The sequence below is a fragment of the Salmo salar genome, chromosome 15 (genome assembly GCF_965601325.2).
Source record: "Salmo salar chromosome 15, fSalSal1, whole genome shotgun sequence".
Taxonomy (NCBI): domain Eukaryota; kingdom Metazoa; phylum Chordata; class Actinopteri; order Salmoniformes; family Salmonidae; genus Salmo; species Salmo salar.
Genome location: NC_138305.1, coordinates 69,083,876 through 69,100,280, shown reverse-complemented (window position 1 = coordinate 69,100,280; position 16,405 = coordinate 69,083,876). Strand labels below are relative to the sequence as shown.

General features: G+C 44.7%; 1 protein-coding gene across 1 annotated transcript in view; it reads right to left on the bottom strand.

The window, feature by feature from the left end:
- The window catches only part of LOC106571916 (cadherin-like protein 26), a 52,558-nt gene extending 36,599 nt beyond the window's left edge, over window positions 1-15,959 (bottom strand). Inside the window, exons 1-3 of the mRNA XM_014145472.3 lie at window positions 15,706-15,959; window positions 370-441; window positions 181-273 (exon numbers count right to left, since the gene is read on the bottom strand). Coding sequence (XP_014000947.1) covers window positions 181-273; window positions 370-441; window positions 15,706-15,735 — 195 coding nt within the window. The 5' untranslated portion in view covers window positions 15,736-15,959. The remainder of the gene's footprint in view (window positions 1-180; window positions 274-369; window positions 442-15,705) is intronic.
- Window positions 15,960-16,405: the final 446 nt, after the last annotated feature.

Below are 16,405 nucleotides of genomic sequence, written 5' to 3'. Positions count from 1 at the left end.
GTTTAGGGAGAAGCCCGAGAGCGGTAGAGGGTTCACAGTGAAGCTTACTACAGAGTTATGTTGGAACTGTTCTTCTCTTGAATGATTATATACTATTTATGGGCCCAATGGTTTTATACCTTTACTGAGGTTGCATGTGTAGACAGATTTGTCTTGTTTGTTGCTGTTTGATGTTTTTACCTGTGTGGCGAATTTAGGGAAAGGTCCAGGGTCCTCCTCCACTAGCTCAATTGTGGATAGGACCCACCTTCTTTTGGAACGCAGCAGCAGCTCCTTTAGGAAATCAGAGAAGGTGAGGGGAAGAGGGTCATTGTACCTGTGTTTTTAAACTCAAATGTATTTTAATTTCTGGAAATACCCATGACATACCCTCTTTTCCCGCTTGTTCAGTGTATAGTTGCCAGTATCATGTGCCAGTGCTAATGCAACCATCATGGAGACCTGATGACATAAGAGTGCAAACATGCAATTAGAGAGAATATATTCACAGGTGTGTGTAGTAAAAATACATAAAGATGAAGGTGCGAATCATTGCAGGTGACAGACCTGTGGGAGCCATCATGATAGTGGGAGAGTTTGGATGTACTGTATAATGGCATGCGTGTATGTGGCGTGCATGATCAGTAATGATGATGGTGGGAAGTACATTATATGCAGCAGGGGATGATTGTATGGAGCCGTGTAAGATAGAAGACATTGCCATTCGGTGTATTGTCTGTATTAGTCTCGCAAGCCAGAAAGTTGCTATGCAAACACATTGCATGATTAACTGAACACTGTAACTATTATTGTAAGAAAGGCCACACTGCTCCTCTCCTCTACCTAACTTCCCCTCAAGGTCCCTTCAGTTTCTCTTATGTCCCGTTAGTTTGGCTGCTCAGCCTACTTAAAAAAAATAAAAAATATTCCACCTTTATTTAACCTACCTAAGTTATCCCTCACTGATCATAGTCCTGCCATTCCCAACCAATCAGAACACTTGGAAATGCTCATCTGGACACTGCACCCGCCCACTGCACCGGCCCACTCAGGTCAGAGTGTTATCGTAGTCCGAAGGGAGAAGAAGCATGTTTCGGATGACTTAATATTGTCGACAGTAACATGAATGTCTGAATGTAGGGTCGTGCATCGAAATGTAAGTTGCAGGGGGGTTTTACATGCTGTGTAATAATAGGTCATTCACTTCATGTTACTTTGATACGTTTCAGCCATATGTCCTTGTAACGGCTGTCGTAATGAGGGGACCAACATGCAGCGTGGCACGTGTTCATGATCTTTTATTAGAATCAAACAAACACTCGAACAAAAATAACAAAGGGAAAACGAAAGCGCACAATTCTGTCAGGTACAGAAAACAACTACCCACAAACACAGGTGGGAAAAGGCTGCCTAAGTATGATTCCTAATTAGAGACAACGATAGACAGCTGCCTCTGAATAGAAACCATACTAGGCCCAAAACTAAGAAATACAAAACATAGAATTCCCACCCCACACCCTGACCTAACAAAATAGAGAAATAAACCAATTCTCTCAGGTCAGGGCATGACAGTGGAGGCTTCGTGCCATGGAGGCTTCGTGCCATGGATTATCCCTACAGGCTCCGGGCCATGGTTCATCACTGGAGGCTTCATGCCATGGATCATCACTGGAGGCTTCGGACCATAGATCATCACTGGAGGCTTCTTTCGTGGAGCTGGAACAGGTCTCACCGGACTGGGGAGACGCACTGGAGAACGGGTGCGCAGAGCTAGCACAGGGTATACTGGGCCGTGGAGGCGCACTGGAGGGAGAGTGCGAGGAGCAGGCACAGGACGTACTGGGCTGTGGAGGCGCACTGGAGGGAGAGTGCGAGGAGCAGACACATGCTCACCACGATAAGCACGGGGAGTTGGCTCAGGTCTCAACCCTGACTCCGCCAATCTACCCGTGTGCCCCCCAAAAACTTTTTTGGGGCTGCCTCTCGTGCTTCCCCGGCAGGCTTCTGTATCTCTCCAATACTTGCCCCCAAGTCCAGTCTATCCTCTCTCGCAACTCCTCCAGAGACCAGGAATCCATCTCCTCCCGGGCACGCTGCTTGATCCAGTTGTGGTGGGTAGTTCTGTAACGGCTGTCGTAATGAGGGGACCAAGATGCAGCGTGGCACGTGTTCATGATCTTTTATTAGAATCAAACAAACACTCGAACAAAAATAACAAAGGGAAAACGAAAGCGCACAGTTCTGTCAGGTACAGAAAACTAAACAGAAAACAACTACCCACAAACACAGGTGGGAAAAGGCTGCCTAAGTATGATTCCTAATCAGAGACAACGATAGACAGCTGCCTCTGATTAGGAACCATACTCAGCCCCAAAAAAAGAAATACAAAACATAGAATGCCCCCCCCCCCCCCACATCCTGACCTAACAAAATAGAGAAATAAACCGTCTCTCTCAGGTCAGGGCGTGACAGTCCTACTGTATGGCTGTTCGTATACTTTAATGTTAGAGTTGCCAATACTGCTTTGCTTACTGTTTATCTTATGTAGTATTATTCCGTACTTCCGTAATGTTATTATTGCATTGGTTGCACAAGTACTTTTGCAGAAGTGGTTTTATTTTTATTTTTTTTATTTAGATGTATTGGTAAACATGGTCTTTTGCATGCACACGCTAACACAACGTTTTCCATAGTGGCCTTATTAAGGTGTTTTATTGCGCTGCAATGGGCGAGCTTCTAGAGTCATCCCAGACAGCTCTTCAGCATGCACAGATTAATTTACGACCCTGTGGCGCCAGGCCAGATCTGATATGGTCTCAGCCTGGCTGATTCTCACACAAGGCTGGAGAAGAGGGTGCCATAAATCTTGACCCTTTGTCAATCTAAGTAATTAGTTTCTCTCTCCCTCCAAGAACTGAATGTTTAAGTTTTTAAGTGATGCTAATGTTTATAACCCTTTAAAGACATGTTTTAAGTATAATGCCATTTGCCATTTATACATGCACTACTGTTCAACAGTTTGGGTCACTTAGAAATGTCCTTGTTTTTGAAAGAAAAGCAACATTTATGTCCATTAAAATTACATCAAACTAATCAGAAATATGGTGTAGACTTTGTTAATGTTGTGAATGACTATTGAAGCTGGAAACAGCAGATTTCTTTTATGGAATATCTACATATGCATACAGAGGACCATTATCAGCAACCAAGTTAATAATTTTAAAAGGCTAATTGACCATCAGAAAACCCTTTTGCAATTATGTTAGCACAGCTGGAAACTGTTGTCCTGATTAAAGAAGCAATAAAACTGGCCTTGTTTAGACTAGTTGAGTATCTGGAGCATCAGCATTTGTGGGTTCGATTACAGGCTCAATATGGCCAGAAACAAAGAGCTCTCTCCTGAAACTCGTCAGTCTATTCTTGTCCTGAGAAATGAAGTTTATTCCATTTGAGAAATTGCCAAGAAACTGAAGATCTCGTACAACGCTGTGTACTACTCCCTTCACAGAAAAGCGCAAACTGGCTCTAACCAGAATAGAAAGAAGAGTGGGAGGCCCCGGTGCACAACTGAGCAAGAGGACAAGTACATTAGAGTGTCTAGTTTGAGAAACAGACACCTCACAAGTCCTCAACTGGCAGCTTCATTAAATAGTACCCGCAAAACACCAGTCGCAACGTCAACAGTGAAGAGGTGACTCCGGGATGCTGGCTTTCTAGGCAGAGTTCTTCTGTCCAGTGGCTGTGTTATTTTGCCCATCTTAATCTTTTCTTTTCATTGGCCAGTCTGAAATATGGCTTTTTCTTTGCAACTCTGCCTAGAAGTCCAGTGCTTGTCTCCACCCCCCTCCAGGTGTTGCCCATCTTCCCCATTATCCCCCTAACACAATAAGAACAAAATAACGAGTCTATAAACAGGGGGCACCGGTACTGAGTCAGTGTGCAGGGGTACAGGCTAGTTGAGGTAATCTGTACATGTAGGTAGGGGCGAAGTGACTATGCATAGGTAACAAACAAACAGCGAGTAGCAGCAGTGTACAAGGGGGAGGGGGGGGGGGCCTTATGGTCAGATGTAGCACCTTGCGGTCAGATGCCGAGCAGTTGCCATACCAGGCGGTGATGCAACTGGTCAGGATGCTCTCGATGGTGCAGCTGTAGAACCTTTTGAGGATCTGGGGACCCATGCCAAATCTTTTCAGTCTCCCGAGGGGGAAAAGGTTTTGTCGTGCCCTCTTCATGACTGTCTTGGTATGTTTGGACCATGATAGTTCGTTGGTGATGTGGACACCAAGGAACTTGAAACTCTCAACCTGCTCCACTACAGCCCCGTCGATGTTAATGGGGACCTGTTCAGCCTGCCTTTTCCTGTAGTCCACGATCAGCTCCTTTGTCTTGATCACAGAGCTTGTTGTCCTGGGTCTTACCTGGATATTGTGATAGTACGAACTGGCCATGACTGACCCAGCAGACCCAGGCCCGCTGTGCAACGTCATCTCTTCCCAGGGAGCCACCATAGGTATGCATGAGTAATTGATTCATGGCCTTGCGGAGGGGGTCCAAACATTGGCAGAACACCATGACTGAGCGGTGGACAGTTTGCTGGAGCAATTCCACAGGTTGTCAGGGAGGCCGCCTACCATGGTGGTAACCCCACAGCTTCTCAGCAATTCAGCTGCTAGCAGCGCCATCTCAACGGTCACTCCATCTTCTCTGGAGCTCCGCTTACCTCCTCCGTAACGATTCCATAGAGAGCTGAGTACCTGTCAGGCATTCCTAGCTCAGTGTGCCCTCGTATTCGAGCTTCAGCCCTCCTCCTTCCCCTTGGACCGATCCAAGATAGCCTACCTCATCACGCTGATGTCCGGCAGGGCTCTCACCTGGGCTACTGCTGTATGGGAACAGCAGCCGGCCATATGCATTAGTCTGGAGGGATTCGTGACAGAGGTGAAGAAGGATTTTCACGCCCTGTTCTCCGGGAGATAAGCTGCCCGGAGGCAATTGCGGGAACGACGGAGGGAGAGGAAATTGGATTGTGCTAGCACGCCCAGGAATCCCACCTTGCCAACCCAGAAGCTCCCGACGGTCTCTTTGCCGAGAGGACCAGAGGCTTCCCGACCTGCCACGAGGGCTGCCGAAGACGGCTGAGTCACCGCTTCCTAAGCCTATGCCACTAGGCAGAGCTGGGCTGTCGCCAGCAGAACGGTACTACGGAATTGACACGAAGAGTTGTCTGTATTGCGGGACTCTTGTCCATTTTGTGTCCTCTTGTCTTTAAAGAAGCCAGGCTCACCGATAAGAGCAAGGACTCTGGTGGGCCATATGGAGAATGTTCCTGCTTCCCCTGCTCACACCCCTTTTCATGCCATTCTGCTGTGGGGAGGCCAGTCCAAATCTCTCCAGGTTCTCATTGACTCTGGGGCCGACGAGAGTTTTTTGGACGCTACCCTGGCGTCCGAGCTGAACATCCCCACTCAGACCCTCTCCACTCCCATCGACGTTAGAGCGTTGGCCGGGCGCTCTGTATGCCAAGTCACCCACAACACCACTCCCATCCACCTACGGGTGTCAGGGAACCAGTCTATCCAGTTCCTGCTCATCAAGTCCCCTCTGATTCCCGTGGTAATGGGTTGGAGCCCTTCTGCAACGCCATCTCACTAGCACCACGCCGCCCGAGAACGTCTGTACTCTCTGTCGGGACCGGAGACCAAGGCTATGGATACCTAAATTGGGGACTCCCTAGCTGCTGGATTTATCCATCCCTCTTCCTCTCTCGCCGGCTCAGGCTTCTTCTTCTTGGAGAAAAAGGACAAGACCATGCGCCCGTGCATTGACTATCCGGGACTCAACGACATTACGGTTAACCTGTTGGGGCTAGGGGGCAGTATTTGCATGGCTGGATAAAAAACGTACCCGATTTAAACTGGTTACTACTCTTGCCCAGAAACGAGAATATGCATATAATTAGTATATTTGGATAGAAAACACTCTAAAGTTTCTAAAACTGTTTGAATTGTGTCTGTAAGTATAACAGAACTCATATGGCAGGCCAAAACCTGAGAAGATGTCTGTCTGTCTGACAATTTGTTGTCCTTCAGTTGCATCTCTAATGAAAATACAGCATCTCTGCTGTAACGTGACATTTTCTAAGGCTTCCATTGGCTCTCAGAAGGTGCCAGAAAGTGTAATGGGGTGTCTGCAGTCTCTGGGCGAAGTACAGCAGCTCTGTTTGTGAGTGGTCAGCCTGGGAACAGTGAGACTGAGAAGCACGTTCATGAGAATTCTCCTTTTTTTTCTTTCAGCCTTTGAATGAATACAACGTCGCCCGGTTGGAATATTATCGCTATTTTACGAGAAAAATAGCATAAAAAATTATTTTAAACAGCGTTTGACATGCTTCGAAGTACGGTAATGGAATATTTTTACATTTTTTGTCACGAAATGCGCTCATGCGTCACCCTTCGGATAGTGGTCCTGAACGCACAAACAAAACGGAGGTATTTGAATATAACTATGGATTATTTGGAACCAAAACAACATTTGTTGTTGAAGTAGAAGTCCTGTGAGTGCATTCTGACGAAGAACAGCAAAGGTAATCCAATTGTTCTTATAGTAAATCTGAGTTTGGTGAGGGCCAAACTTGGTGGGTGTCAAATTAGCTAGCCGTGATGGCCGGGCTATGTACTCAGAATATTGCAAAATGTGCTTTCGCTGAAAAGCTATTTTAAAATCTGACACCGCGATTGCATAAATGTGTTCTGTATCTATAATTCTTAAAATAATTGTTATGTATTTTGTGAACGTTAATCATGAGTAATTTAGTCAATTCACCGGAAGTTTGCGGTGGATATGCTAGTTCTGAACATCACATGCTAATGTAAAAAGCTGATTTTTGATATAAATATGAACTTGATTGAACAAAACATGCATGTATTGTATAACATAATGTCCTAGGAGTGTCATCTGATGAAGATCATCAAAGGTTAGTGCTGCATTTAGCTGTGGTTTTGGTTTTTGTGACATATATGCTTGCTTTGAAAATGGCTGTGTGATTATTTTTGGCAGGGTACTCTCTTGACATAATCTAATGTTTTGCTTTCGCTGTAAAGCCTTTTTGAAATCGGACAATGTGGTTAGATTAACGAGAGTCTTGTTTTTAACCTGTTGGGGCTCGGGGGCAGTATTGAGAAATTTTGAAAAAAATATGTGCCCATTTTTAACTGCCTCCTACACCAACTCAGAAGCTAGGATATGCATATTATTAACACATTCGGATAGAAAACACTGAATTTTCTAAAACAGTTTGAATGGTGTCTGTAAGTATAACAAAACTCATATTGCAGGCAAAAACCTGTGAAAAATAGATAAAAAAAAATGTGAATTTTGTGACTGTACTATTTAGTGTCATTGTTTTATAGATACCATAGTGAGAAAGGATTCATTTCGCAACACCGACGGCTTCCACTAGATGTCAACGATCTTTATAAAGTTGTTTGAAGCGTCTATGATAAACAGAGAGCAAATTAGAATGCAAGGAAGTTGACATGTCATCACTTCATTTTTTTGCGCCTGCGCATAAATGTGAGAAGCGTGAGTTTGTCATCATTGTTTATCTAGACATAGGATAGGTTGTGTGAAAATATTACTGATGTTTAACGTTAAAAATGGACCAAAAGATTAATGCTAAGCAACGTTTGACATGTTTGAACGAACGTAAATAGATTATTTACTAGTTTTTTTTAGCTTTTCGGCGTGATTTTACACCCCCCCCCCCCACCACGTTTTGTGGGAGCATAATGAACGCTAACTACTTGTTGTTATTTGGACATAAATTATGAACTTTGTCAAAAGAAACCACATTTGTTCCGGACCTGGGAAATCCTGGCAGTGCCTTCTGATGGAGATAATCAAAGGTAAGGGGATATTTACAATGTTATTATCGATATTAGATGATGCTAACTGTATAGCATAGCTTATTGTTCTTAGCATAGCACCCCGTTTATTGCAAAATGTGATTTCCCAGTAAAGTTATTTTGAGATCTGGCCATTCGGTAGCAATTACGAGATGATAATATATTATTCTTTGAATGACAATATTATAATTTACCAATGTTTTCGAATAGTAATTTTGTTATGTTCACCGGAAGCATTTCAGAGAAGAAAAAAATCTGAATTTCACGCTACTGTAAAATGCTGTTTTTGGATATAAATATGAACTTGATGGAACAAAAAATGCATGTATTGTATAACATAATGTCCTAGGAGTGTCATCTGATGGAGATTGACAAAGGTTAGTGCATAATTCTAGCTGGTTTCTGCTTTTGGTGACGCCTGACCTTGAATTGAAAATGGATGTTTGTACTTTTGTGGCTATGTACTGTCCTAACATAATCTAACTTTATGCTTTTGCCGTAAAGCCTCTTTGAAAATCGAACAATGTGGTTAGATTAAGGAGATGTTTATCTTTTAAATTGTGTAAAATAGTTGATTGTTTGAGAAATTGAAATTATTAGATTTTTGATGTTTTGAATTTCCAGCCTTGTTAGCAATCCCGACTCGGGGTTCATTGCTAACCTGTAGCCCCAACAGGTTTTAAAATGGTGTAAAATAGTCATATGTTTGAGAAATTGAAGTTATAGCATTTTTGAGGTATTTGTATTTCGCGCCACGCGATTCCACTGGCTGTTGACTAGGTGGGACGCAAGCGTCCCACCTAGCCCAGGGAAGTTAAGAACCGTTACTCGCTACCACTCAAACAGCACCCTGGCTTCCCCCCTGTCAGCACTCACCTCGCCCAAGGTTCCGTTCACGTCCCCAGCTACTGACCGGGCGTTCCGGGATCTCAAATATTGCTTCACCACAGCTCCCATCCTGGTTCATACAGACCCATCTTGGTGGAGGCCGATGCTTTCGGACGTCGAAGTGGGGGCTGCCCTCGACCTCAAGATCCGTCTTCTCCCATCGTCTCAACGCCATGGAAAGAAACTACGATGTGGGAATCAGGAGCTTCTCACGGTGAAGATGGCGTTGGAGGAATGGAGGCACTGGCTGGAGGGGGCGGAACATCCATTCATCATGTGGACTGACCACAAGAACCTGGAGTATCTCCGCACCGACCAAGAGCCTCAAGTTCAGGCAAGCCAGATGAGCCCTGCTGTCACACGGTTAAACTTTTCCCTCTCATACCGCCCAGGTTCCAAGAATGTCAAGCCGGATGCCCTGTTCCACGACTACAGCCCCAGGACTACTACCTCGGAACCCGAGACCATCCTTCCCACCTCATGCCTGGCGACGACACGCTGGGGAATAGGGAAGCAGGTCCGTGAGGCACAGCGTTCCCAGCAAAAAAACAGATGTTGGTTCCTGACACCGTCCACTCCGTGGTCCTGGAGTGGGCCCACTCCTCCAGGCTGCTCTGTCACCTGGTCGCCCGTCGGACCTGGACCCTGGCCTACCATGATCCCGGACGTGTCCGCATTCGTCGCCACTTGCACAGTTTGTGCACAGAACAAGACTCCTCGGCAAGCTCCAGCTGGTCTCCTCCAACCTCTGCTTGTCCCCCACCTCTGCCAAGGAGACGGCCCAGGTCATGGTGCAGCACGTTTTCCGGACCCATGGACTGCCCCTGGACATGGTCTCCGACCGGGGTCCTCAGTTCTCGTACCAGTTCTGGAAGGAGTTATGCACCCTCATTGGGTCGTCGGCCAGCTTATCCTATGGGTTCCACCAGCAGTTCAACGGCCAGCCGGAGTGAGCCAACCAGGACCTGGAAACCACCCTGCGCTGCCTGGTCTCCGCCAACCCCACCACCTGGAGCCATCAGGCGGTCTGGGTGGAACACGCCCGCAACTCCCTTTCCTGCTCTACCACATGCCTATCACCGTTCGAGTGTTCCCTGGGGTATCAGCCCACACTCTTCCCTGAGCAGGAAGAGGTCGGCATACCTTCTGCCCAGATGTTTGTCCGCCACTGTTGTCGTACCTGGAGGAGAGCCTGGTCGGTCTTCCTCAAGACCACCTCCAGGTATTGACGACAAGTGGATCGCCGGTATCATCAAGGCTCCCCGGTATCGTTACGGGCAGAAGGTATGGCTATCCACCCGGGATCTGCCCCTCCTGGTGGAATCCCGCAAGCTCTCCCCCCGGTTTATTGGCCCATTTCCCATCTCTAGAATTATTAGTCCCTCTGCTGTTCATCTTCTGTTGCCCCGTACCCTTCGTATATATACCCCACCTTTCATGTATCCCGTATTAAGCCCGTTTCTCACAGTCCTTTGTCTTCCATTTCCAGGCCCACCCCTCCTCCACGTGTCATCGATGGCCATCCGGCATACACGGTGAGACGTGTCCTGAGGGTTCGACCACAGGGCAGGGTTTTTCAGTACCTGGTTGACTGGGAGGGTTATGGCCCGGAGGAGAGGTGCTGGGTCCCTGCTAGGTACATCCTGGACCCAGCCCTCATCGCCGACTTCTGCCGGAACCCCGGTCAACCAGGTATGCGCCCAGGTAGGATGCCAGGTGGCACCCCTAGAGGGGAAGGGGGGGTACTGTCACGCCCTGATCTGTTTCACTGGTCTTTGTGCTTGTGTCCACCCCCTCCAGGTGTCGCCCATCTTCCCCATTATCCCCTGTGTACTTATACCTGTGTTTTCTGTTTGTCTGTTGCCTGTTCATCTTGTTTGTCAAGCTTACCAGTGTTTTGTCCTGTCAGCTCCTGTCTTTTCCCAGTTCAGGACGGATAAGGGTAAAAAACCAGGGGGGCGAGAAAAATAGTTTTTCTCACCCCCCTGGTTTTTTACCCTTATCCGTCCTGAACCCGCCCACCTGAGCACTCTGCCTGCCCCTGACCCTGAGCCCGCCTGCCATCCGGTACCTCTGCCCCTATCTGGAATTCCGACCTTTGCCTGACCTGGCCCTGAGCCTGCCTGCCGCCCTGTACCTTTGCCTCTGTTTGCTGCAAAAAACATAGTTACTTCAACATGGTCTGCACTTGGGTCTTACATGGATACTTGATAGATGCTCCAGATACTCAACTAATCTAAAGAAGGCCAGTTTTATTGATTCTTTAATCAGAACAACAGTTTTCAGCTGTGCTAGCATAATTGCAAAAGGGTTTTCTAATGATCAATTAGCCTTTTAAAAATATAAACTTGGATTAGCTAACACACCGTGTCATTGGAACACAGGAGTGATGGTTGCTGATAATGGGCCTCTGTACACCTATGTATATATTCCATAAAAAAATCGGCCGTTTCCACTTACAAAAGTCATTTACAATATTATCAATGTTTACACTGTATTTCTGTTCAATTTGATGTTATTTTAATGGACAAAAATATGTGATTTTCTTTCAAAAACAAGGACATTTCTAAGTGACCCCAAACTTTTGAACGGTAGTGTGTACAGTGAGGGAAAAAAGTATTTGATCCCCTGCTGATTTTGTACGTTTGCCCACTGACAAAGAAATGATCAGTCTATAATTTTAATGGTAGGTTTATTTGAACAGTGAGAGACAGAATAACAACAAAAAAATCCAGAAAACCGCACCTCAAAAATGTTTTAATTGATTTGCATTTTAATGAGGGAAATAAGTATTTGACCCCCTCTCAATCAGAAATATTTCTGGCTCCCAGGTGTCTTTTATACAGGTAACGAGCTGAGATTAGGAGCACACTCTTAAAGGGAGTGCTCCTAATCTCAGATTGTTACCTGTATAAAAGACACCTGTCCACAGAAGCAATCAATCAATCAGATTCCAAACTCTCCACCATGGTCAAGACCAAAGAGCTCTCCAAGGATATCAGGGACAAGATTGTAGACCTACACAAGGCTGGAATGGGCTACAAGACCATCGCCAAGCAGCTTGGTGAGAAGGTGACAGCAGTTGGTGCGATTATTTGCAAATGGAAGAAACACAAAAGAACTGTCAATCTCCCTCGGCCTGGGGCTCCATGCAAGATCTCACCTCGTGGAGTTGCAATGATCATGAGAACGGTGAGGAATCAGCCCAGAACTACACGGGAGGATCTTGTCAATGATCTCAAGTCAGTTGGGACCATAGTCACCAAGAAAACAATTAGTAACACACTACGCCGTGAAGGACTGAAATGCTGCAGCGCCCGCAAGGTCCCCCTGCTCAAGAAAGCACATATACATGCCCGTCTGAAGTTTGCCATTGAACATCTCAATGATTCAGAGGACAACTGGGTGAAAGTGTTGTGGTCAGATGAGACCAAAATGCAGCTCTTTGGCTTCAATTCAACTCGCTGTGTTTGGAGGAGGAGGAATGTTGCTTATGACCCCAAGAACACCATCCCCACCTTCAAACATGGAGGTGGAAACATTATGCTTTGGGGGTGTTTTTCTGCTAAGGGGTCAGGACAACTTCACCGCATTAAAGGGACGATGGACAGGGCCATGTAGGTCCTGGAGTGGTCTAGCCAGTCTCCAGGCCTTAATCCCATAGAAAATCTGTGGAGGGAGCTGAAGGTTCGAGTTGCCAAACGTCAGCCTCGAAACCTAAATGACTTGGAGAAGATCTGCAAAGAGGAGTGGGACAAAATCCCTCCTGAGATGTGTGCAAACCTGGTGGCCAACTACAAGAAACATCTGACCTCTGATTGCCAACAAGGGTTTTGCCACCAAGTACTAAGTCATGTTTTGCAGAGGGGTCAAATACTTATTTCCCTCATTAAAATGCAAATCATTTTATAACATGTTTGACGTGTTTTTCTGGATTTTTTTTGTTATTTTGTCTCTCACTGTTCAAATAAACCTACCATTAAAATTATAGAATGATCATTTCTTTGTCACTGGGCAAACATACAAAATCAGCAGGGGATCAAATACCTTTTCCCCTCGCTGTATGTATATTTTATAGTTATAACCCTTAACTAGTACTGTTTACATGTATGCATATCTTTTGTCTTATAGCTCCACAACAATAAGATTCCAAGTCATTCGGATTACCACAATCATATAAACATCCTCAAATAGAAACAGCTGTCTGCGTGTGTGTGTGTGAGCATGTGGTGTTGACAAAGTGTTCAGTATGGGCCTCAACATCATGTTCTAACCGGACAGCACTATAGTGGGCAGAACCAAACCAATCAGTTATAAGTATATAATGGGAGAGGTTATTCACAGCCCACCGCTCAGACGTACCAGCCAACCGTTTTTACGTTGTCCTTCTAGTCAGATTTAGTGATCAACAGTTTTTTACGTGGTCTGTCATTTCTCCGGATTTATCCACCAACAGTTTTTTAATTAGTCAGAATTTTTTACTTTGCATTGTGGGAATTGTTCGTAAGTAACTATTTCACTGTAAAGTCTACACCTGTTTTCGGCACATATAATCAATAGAATTTTATTTTATCATAAACCTGTGATATTGAAACAATCAGACAACAATGCCCAAATTGCAAGCCATGTAATGGTAATGAAACTACATCCATTTTTTCTTTTACACTCTTGGAAAAAAGGGTTCCAAAAGGGTTCTTTGGCTGTCCCCATAGAGTACCACTGTATGATTCATAATACCCATAAAACCTAGCAGTCAAACAGGAAAATGGTTCCAATCGTTTTTCCACCATTCATTTTTTCCCATAGTAGTTTTTAGAAACACTTCAAATAAGGGCTGTGTTTTCGAGTAGGCTTACCCTGGCGTGAGGTTTTGATAACCGTTTAAATAGCTCTAGGACAAGGTGGCTTTTATCAATATATTCGCCTGTATTTACCCCCCAAAAATGAAATGCTAATTTGAGAAAAATGAATGGTGGAGTAGTGATTGGAACCTTTTTTCTTTGACCGCTAGGTTTTATGGGTATTATAATACCTCAACTTTGGGGCTCTATACGACAACCCTTTTTGGTTCAAGATAGAACCTTTTTTGGTTCCAGGTAGAACACTTTTAGGTTCCATGTAGAAACCTCTGTGAGATCTACCTGGAACCAAAAAGGGTTCTTTAAAGGGTTCTTCGATGAGGACAGCCGAAGAACCCATTTAGATTCCAGACAGTGTACCACAGCAAACAGAGAGCAACAAGGCACGAGACACCTTCACTTTGTTTACAGCACAGAAAATACGCCATGCAAAGTTGCATTCCATACATATGTGTCATGGACACCAAACATTTCATATACATTTGTTATAGATGACAAATAAAAAAATATAAAAGTTTGAAGCTAAGGGATAGTCACCTTGGGTTGGTAAACTTGGTAAAGGGATGGTCAAATTGAAAATGTGCAGCACAAATGAACAACTTAAAGTATGTTTATTCAGAGTCAGGCTTTAGAACTCAATGGGGTGTGTATTATGAGGATCTAAAGCAGCAATCAGCAGTAGAAAAAATAACAAAGCGTTCTCCCGCCCGTTTCGGTAAAAAGCTGAGGGATGGGACTGGAGAAATGTAACCACTCTCAAATTCATAGACAGAGCTACGGATGCAAGGACTCCATGATATAAAAATGTGACTTTTAACCATGTTTAGGTTGTTTACATTTACTTTGTTTGCAAACATTGGAGTAAAACAAGCTTATATTTTGAGTTCAGATGGGGTACAACATTTTTTAGTTGTCAATGGGTACATATCATTCATTTATTTAAGTCCAAAGCTGTTATGGTTGAACCCAAGGTGAGATTTATAACAATTGAGTTGGGATCATATTTACTGCAACCAATTGACATGTATAATACATAAAAATACATTTGTTAGAGACCACAAAAGAAAAAGAGCTTGAAGAACAATGATACCCGATAAATGATCCAATAGTTATAAGGAACGCTAATAATTATTGGATTATTATTGAATAAATTAGGCAGTTTATTTTTAACGCTTTTTTCTCCCAAATTTCGTGATATCCAATTGTGATCTTGTCTCATCACTGCAACTCCCCACCATGCTTGGGAGAAGCAAAGGTCAAGTCATGCGTCCTCCGAAACATGACCTGCCAAACCGCGCTTCTTAACACCCACCCACTTAACCCGGAAGCCAGCAACACCAATGTGTCAGAGGAAACATTGTTCAACTGATGACCGAAGTCAGCCTGCAGGCGCCCGGCCCGCCACAAGAGCACGATGAACCAAGTAAAGCCCCCCACAGCCAAACCCTACCCTAACAACGCTGAGCCAATTGTGGGACTCCTGGTCACAGCCAGTTGTGACGCCATTTGAGATCAAACCCAGGTCTGTAGTGACGCCTCAAACACTGTGACGCAGTGCCTTAGACCGCTGCGCCACCCGGGAGACACCCTTATATTCATTTTTTGACTTTAATAAAAAATATAGCCAGTGAGATGCCTCTGCGGGTCGGGGGCAATACTTAAGAAGACCAGAGTGGCTTAGCTCCAATCAGAAAAAGGGAGTGGCTTGTTTAGTTTTCTCTACCGTCTCTGACTGAACGTCATTAAAACCACTGGCAGCCATTTTGTGCTATTGTTTATAAGGTAGGCTAGATAGACTCATAACCTTTCAGCGTTCAGAGAGAAAAAAAACTCAAAGAATTGCAGTGTCATACTAATATTATGACATGACATACTGCACCCACATGACACTTCCGTGATCTATATTTCAGTACAACATATAGTATGAAAAAGTATTTTAAAAAGTATGCACTCACATTCTCTAGATAAGAGCGTCTGCTAAATTACTAGAAAGTAAAATATGTGTGTTTCCGTTTATGCAAATGAACCTATTGTGTCAAAGCTAATTCTGTAGAAGCTGGTTTTGTACTCACCTTCAGCAGAAGAAAGGACACCTTCGCCATTTTGGACCGTTCCTCTTGATATCCTTTGGGTAAGTGTCAAGAACTCAAATGTGGAACAGGTACTTGAGACATTTGGTACAGGCAGCATGTGGGGACAGCCCACTATCCCTCCAGGCTCACTGAACATCTGACACAGTCGTTTTTTCCCCCTTTTTCCCAGATATGTGTCCTCACCAAGTATATGTGTGTGCGTGAGAAAGAGCGATTGTGTATGTGTGAGAGAGTGTGTGTGTGAGTGTAGGTGTTTACACTTTGTTTAGTATATACGTGTGTGCATGTGTGTTTGTGTGTGCATTCATGCGTTAGTGTGTGCGTGTATAGGTTTGCCACTAATAACCTGTTGCTGCTATGTGACACATCTCAAGTCCCCAGGGCTTTAGTGAGGGGTATAGTTTGTGAGGTCAGAGTAAGACCCTCTCTGCCGGTCTCAGGTTCTCATATTTTATTGATGCTCATCCTACAGTACGAGATGACTCATCCTAGACACTACCCAGATTTCTAGGGTTATGTCTAAATCAGAAAGAATTTTATAGGCTTGCAGACAATACAGATGCTGTTGTTGGAATTTTGTATTGTATTCGAGGTTTAGATCAATAAAGTGTAGTAGGTTGAGTGTCCAGGTTTAATCAGAATTGCAGATGGCAGAGGGTTGGCGCAGTGCACATTATAA